This window comes from Delphinus delphis, chromosome 15 (genome assembly GCF_949987515.2).
Source record: "Delphinus delphis chromosome 15, mDelDel1.2, whole genome shotgun sequence".
NCBI classification, from domain to species: Eukaryota; Metazoa; Chordata; class Mammalia; order Artiodactyla; family Delphinidae; genus Delphinus; species Delphinus delphis.
This window is the reverse complement of record NC_082697.1, coordinates 72,316,146-72,322,277: the sequence shown is the minus strand read 5'-3', so window position 1 is coordinate 72,322,277 and position 6,132 is coordinate 72,316,146. Positions and strand designations below refer to the sequence as shown.

The following is a 6,132-nucleotide window of genomic DNA, read 5'->3' as shown; positions in this document are numbered from 1 at the left end:
AACATTTTGTAAGCCTCAGAATAACTGACTTGGGCAAAATGGACATTAAAGTTACTGGTAAAAATTTGCTGAGGTATTTATACAGGTAACTTTTTTTTTTGGTAAATTTATTTATTTTATTTTTGTCTGCATTGGGTCTTCGTTGCTGCGCACGGGCTTTCTCTGGTTGTGGTGAGCAGGGGCTACTCTTCGTTGCGGTGCGTGGGCTTCACACTGTGGTGGCTTCTCTTGTTGCAGAGCATGGACTCTAGGCTTGCAGGCTTCAGTAGTTGCAGCACGCAGGCTCAGTAGTTGTGGCGCACGGGCTTAGTTGCTCCGCGGCATGTGGGATCTTCCCAGACCAGGGCTTGAACCCGTGTCCCCTGCATTGGCAGGCGGATTCTTAAGCACTGCGCCACCAGGGAAGTCCCTATACAGATAACTTTTTAATTACAAAGGAAAAAAAGGATCTTTACCTCTGCAGAAATCTGACAGACACTACCTTAAAATCAAGTTGTCAATGTTACCTCCACCAGTAAAAGGGCAAATTGACATATGCCTCTCGATGTGATGTATTGAGGACATACAGCTTATGTAATATTTTAGCCAAAAATGCATAACCTGAATTCAGTCATAAGAACCCAAACTGAGAGACATTCTACAAATGGCCTCACCTCAAAAATGTCATGAAAGACAAAAAAAGAAAGGATGAGGACCTACTAAAAATTGAAGAATGCTAAAGAGATATGACAAACTAAATGCAGTAAGTGTTCCCACACTGGACCCTAAAGCAGAAATTGCTATACAGGACATTATTGGGACAACTGGCAAGTTTGAATATGGACTATATATTAGAAGATAATATTGTACTGATGTTAACTTCTCTGAATTATATAATTGTACTGTAGTTATGTGAGAGAATATCCTTGTTCTTAGGAGATATAGATCATGAGGTATTTAGAGATGAAGGGCCTTCAACTTACCCTCAAATGATTCAGCAGTGACAATTACGTATATTTAGAAAGATATAAAGCAAATGTGGTGAAGTTAAACATTATAAATCTAGGCAAGAGTACACATGAGTTCATTGTACTGTTATTGTTCTATAGATTTGAAATTTTTTCAAAATAAGGAGTTAAAAAATAGCAAGACCTCATGTAATCAGTTTGGGGAAATGGGATATTCTAGTAAACTGAAGCTGCTAATTAATCAAATACTAGCTTTAAAAATTTTTTGTAAAAAATCTCTCTAAAATGAGTTATCCTGATGCCCAGGCAGCACCTCACACAAATTAAATCAGAATCTCGGGGGGGTGGGTGGTAAAGCTCAGGCATAAGTTACTTTTTAAGGCTCCCCAGGAGGTTCCATTGTGAAGTCAAGGTTCAGAACCACTGCTGTTTATATGGCTTCTACCCATTGTTGTAGTTCTAACCTCTGGACCAACAATGGATTCCCTTCACTTTTCCTTCCTGAAACACTCTGGAACACTGAAAACAACCATCATGTGCCCCTCCTTCCCCTTTAATCTTCATTGTGCAACATCTCTAATTCCTTTAGGTGCTCTGTTGGTCTCTCTGCTGGTGAAATCACCCCAAAATTTCATTCCCAGGGTACATGTACTTCAAAGAACATGTACAAGAATGTCCAAAGCAGCATGATTCATAATATCCTAATGGGAAACATTCCAAAAGTCCACTAACAGAAAATCGGTAAATTGTAATATAGTCATATAATGGAATACTATACAGTAATGAAAACTACAGCTACACCAAATATTGATCAATCTCACAAGCAATGTTAAGTAAAAGAAGCAAGACATAAAAAGAATACATATGATTCCATTTATATAGTGTTCAAATGCAGGCAAAACTAAACTACATTGTTAGAAGTCAGAATACTTGTGGGTAACAAACAGAAAGTTACCTGTGGGAAGAAACGAAGGTGTAGTGATTGGGAGGGGTATAAAGGAGGCTTTGGAGTGCTGGCAATGTTAAATTGGTTACATTGACTGAATGGTGGTTTTTCAGATGTTTTCTTTGTGTTAACTTATTGAGCTGTCTATTCTGTTTTGGATATTTTGCTTTGTGTACCTCACAATTTTAAAAATGTTTAAAATATTATCACAAGGCCCAAGATAAAGGATATGAAAATTCATCATAATCATACAAGTTTCTACATACAGGGTGGTGGTTGCTATTATCCAATCCTTTCACTCCTCTCTCAGCTCTGGAACTAACTGTCTAGGTTGAATTCCAGCTCTGCCACTTACTAGCTGTGTGACCTTGGATAATCTGTGCCTGTTTCCTCAACTATAAAATAAAAACAGTAGTACCTACTATTGAGTGATTTTGAGGACTGAAGAAATTAAGAAATATAAAATGCTTAGCACACAGCCTGGAATATAGTAAGCACTCAATAACTAGTAGCTGCTGCTACGACTTTTCCTCTGTGGCCTAAGGGTCTCTGTTGATAGGTAAGGGAGAAGTTTGGGTCTTTCCAAGAAGGGAAACTTCCAGAAGAAGAAGGAAAAGGGGGAAAAAAATCCTTTCCTCCTCTTGAAGCCCCTAGGTAAGGGGAGATGCAGGCTTCTCCCATCAGTCAGATGTCCAGTCTGGCTCTCACTAAGGGCCCAGGGAAAAGCAGGGGAAGAACAATTAGACAGGAGCATTTCGCCACTAAAAAAGACTTTTATTACAAAACAAATACTAATAAAATCAGGCCTGGGCTTCAATCCCACCTCCTAGAGGCCCCTAGGATGGAGGAGATTGGGGGGAATAGGGGATGGTGGGCACTGAAAGAACAGAGCAGGCTGACCTCCCCTCATCAGTCTCAGCTGCTGCCTCTCTCTTCCAAAGCCCTTTGAGAGAGGCACCATCCTTCCAGCCAGGAAGTACCATTGTTGGCACCAGACCCTAGCAATGCCGCATTGCAGGATTCAGGATGTCTCGGCTGACTCTCAGCAAAGGCCAGCTAGGGTCACTCAGCCTGGGCGATGGCGTAGGAGAGCAGCCATAGAAGCAGCGGGCCCAGAACAAGGACAGCAAGCCAGACGGCAAAGCTGGCCAGGATGAACCTCCGGGCCCGGGCCCCCCAGTGCACTGCCTCCTCCAACCGGCCTGCCTTATGCCGCTCTTCCGCCTGTGGGGGCAGGTTTTTGGTTAGGTTCTCCCCCTGCTTCTGCCCCAAAATGCCCTCTGCCCCACTCCAATCCTACATCCTCGTCTTGGCTCAAAATCTCACACCCAAACCCTCCACCTCCCTTTCCAGTTTCTAACTCTCATGTCTCAACCGCAAAGTAAGGTACCCACTCTGCTCTGCCTCCTTTTCAGGATGGCTTTTGTTTTGCTCAGAAGATCACGTATGGAAAAATACTTTTCATTTTATTCCCCATTCTTTTCTACTCATTTCAGATTCATTCAGAATTTGGAATTCTTGGCAAGAAACAGTGACCAATCTTGGAGTATTTCACTCATGTCGAACCAAACAACACTCCGTTCTCATTAGCCCAAAGGGCCTCCTCTTTTTCATTAAGGATTCTTTTTATGATTTTGCCCTAATGAAATCCAGAAATTATCACGATAAGAAAACAGTTTCTGATAAAAATACAGCTAGGGTCGAGGAAATTCCGAAAGGTACACATGAGGTTTCTGTTAGATGTTTTGAAATGGTGAAGCCCTCTCAAAAACTTCATAGCTTCTTCCGAACTCCTATAGATTGTTCTAGTTACTGCTCGGCTGCCCCGAGTCTTGCCCCTTCCCATTCATCCTCTTTATAGGCCTTGAGAGTGGACCTTAACTACAACACAAATCTGACCATGTCATTCTCCTTTGCAAAAATCCTTGAAAGGCTCCCCAGTACTTCCCAGATAAAGCTGAAACTCCTAAGCACAGCACTGGAGGCTCTTGGGAATCTAGATCCTCTGGCTTCATCTCTCACTGTTCCTTACTGGTTCATTCACGCTGAACTAATAGTCCAGGTTGCCTTTGTATAGGCTGCCTGTGCTCCCTTCGCCTGGAATGCGCTTTTACCCTTATTCACTCATCCTTTAAGATTACTTTCTTTTTACTCCCTTAGGATGCCTTTCCTGTTCACCTACTCTATTATACACATACATGTACTTACATACATATATATACACATACATAGCTCCTGGAATACACTGTGCTTCCTCTATCATAGTACTGATGAGCTGTATTCCATTAATAGTTACCCATTTTCACAGCCATCTCTTTTGCTAGACTGTGGGCCCTTTGACGGCAGGAACCATGTCTTATTCCTATTTCTGGCACCAGGCCCACAGCCAGGCTCTGGCAGGTACTTATTAACTGTTTGATCAATATAGATAGATCGGGTATACAGAACCGTTGCCTTACTACACCCACACCCCTGCTTCCATAGGAATTGCTTTCCTCACCTTGATGGCAAACACAAGGGCCACGACTCCCAGGCAAGAGCAGCCACATATAATGCTAGTAGCTGCCAAGTAGCGGAGGCGGAGCGAGCAGCAGCGAATGGGGGATGGAGAACGAGCAGCTTCCGTGTTGCTCACCAAGCTCTCCACTGCCTTCTCCTCGTCCTCCATCACCTGTAGGCGATATAGTCAGGATACTTGTAAGCCCAACAACTGAACCCCTGGTAGAGTCTTGCTCAGACTCTACCCGCCTCTCTGATCATGTCATGGCCTAGTCGAACTCTCAGAAATGCTGCCTTACCTGGGAAATTCCCCTAGTGACTCATAGACTGAGAGGAAATGTGTGTCTGGAATCCTTTTTCCTCAGCCTAAGGTTCCCAGTCTTTAAAGGCAAGCTGGTGTCAATGTAGCATTATCTGTTTTACTTACTGTTTTGGCAAGTGGGGAAAAGCAAAATGACAGGTGCATGCTGAGAGGCAGTAGAAAAACACAGAATCTCAAAAACTGCTAGGAGTCTGAGACTACCCAATTCAGTGATTTTAAACTGTATTTCAAAGGGCCCTGAAGTTCCTTAGAGGCTGCCCTCAAATATTAAGGAGGAATCAGAGAATGGCATCCTAGGTCCTCTACTCCACTTTAAGGATATCAGCCATTTCATGTGAAAACACAGTGCTGGGGATGGGGGAAAGCAGGGGAAAAGTACCCATCTAAGCTCTCTTTGTAGCTGAGGAAACTCAACTTCAGAAACACCTCACCCTCCCCAAATCAGAGCCTCCCTTGCTATGCTGACTCCCTTCCACCTCCTCGCTCCATTTAACCCAGGTCATACAACACAATCAGATTAACACTGAGTCCGAATGACCTCATAAGCCACACAGAAACCTGCATAATGATGCCCTAATCATTTCTCATCTCCCTATTTCCCAAGCCCTCAGAGCCCTGGCATCAAACTGCCTTTCTACCTTCATCCCCAACCATTCCCCTTCACCCTAGACAAAATGAAAACATGTGCAGTTCTCAGAACACAAGTAACAAAGGATAGGAAAGGTTAAAAAGAAGAGGCAAGAGCCAAGAATGATATGTGCCACAAAGCTGCAGGAGAATGGATGTGAGGAAAGAACTGAGATGAGATGAACACAGTACAGTCATCAGGGGAGAACACAAGGAGAGGGTCCAGGGAATTGAGGTCAGAGAAAATGTAAAAACAAATGGGGACTCTTACCTGGCTATAGGCCTTGAGGAACTGTGAGTTTCGGCTCCTGCCTCAGGTTTGATTTGGCTTGGGTGGAGATGGAGCTGACTCGGGGCTCCAAGCCAAGCCCAGGGGTGGGGTTGAGTGGCCAGCCACCATCCGAAGAGCCCCAGAAGCTCGGAAGGGGGTGTGGCTGATTCAAACCAGTCTGGCTAGATGGAGTAACTGGAGGTAGAATGCCTGCCTTCTGGAAAGGGAGTGAAAGCACCTGAGCAAGAGGGATTAAAGCAGGGAAAAGTCTGAGGCATCAGATAGCTCCCAAGGAAAGTCCAGCAACCAAGGGAATAGAAGGGAGGAGAGGAAAAGTATGAGTCTGAATGACTTAAAATTGAAACTTTAGGGAAAGGTACCCTACCAGATAAGATTTGCCATTCTTCCCTCTTCTTGCGTGGAGATTTCTGCCTCAAAGATACATAATTCTGAGTTAGAGATCGGGTACTAGGGTCTTAGCAAGAGCAAGAGAGAAGAGAAAACTGATACCCAAGTTCCC

The 6,132-nt window shown here is 43.8% G+C and overlaps 1 protein-coding gene across 1 annotated transcript; it reads right to left on the bottom strand.

Moving 5' to 3' along the window:
- Nucleotides 1–2,646: 2,646 nt before the first annotated feature.
- TMEM265 (transmembrane protein 265) lies at nt 2,647–6,115 on the bottom strand. Its single transcript, XM_060032109.1, has 3 exons — nt 5,613–6,115; nt 4,394–4,564; nt 2,647–3,117 (listed from the first exon to the last, which is right to left on the bottom strand). The coding sequence occupies exons 2-3, from the start codon at nt 4,559–4,561 to the stop codon at nt 2,956–2,958; spliced, it is 330 nt and encodes a 109-aa protein (XP_059888092.1). The 5' UTR covers nt 4,562–4,564; nt 5,613–6,115; the 3' UTR covers nt 2,647–2,955.
- Between the last annotated feature and the right edge of the window lie 17 nt (nt 6,116–6,132).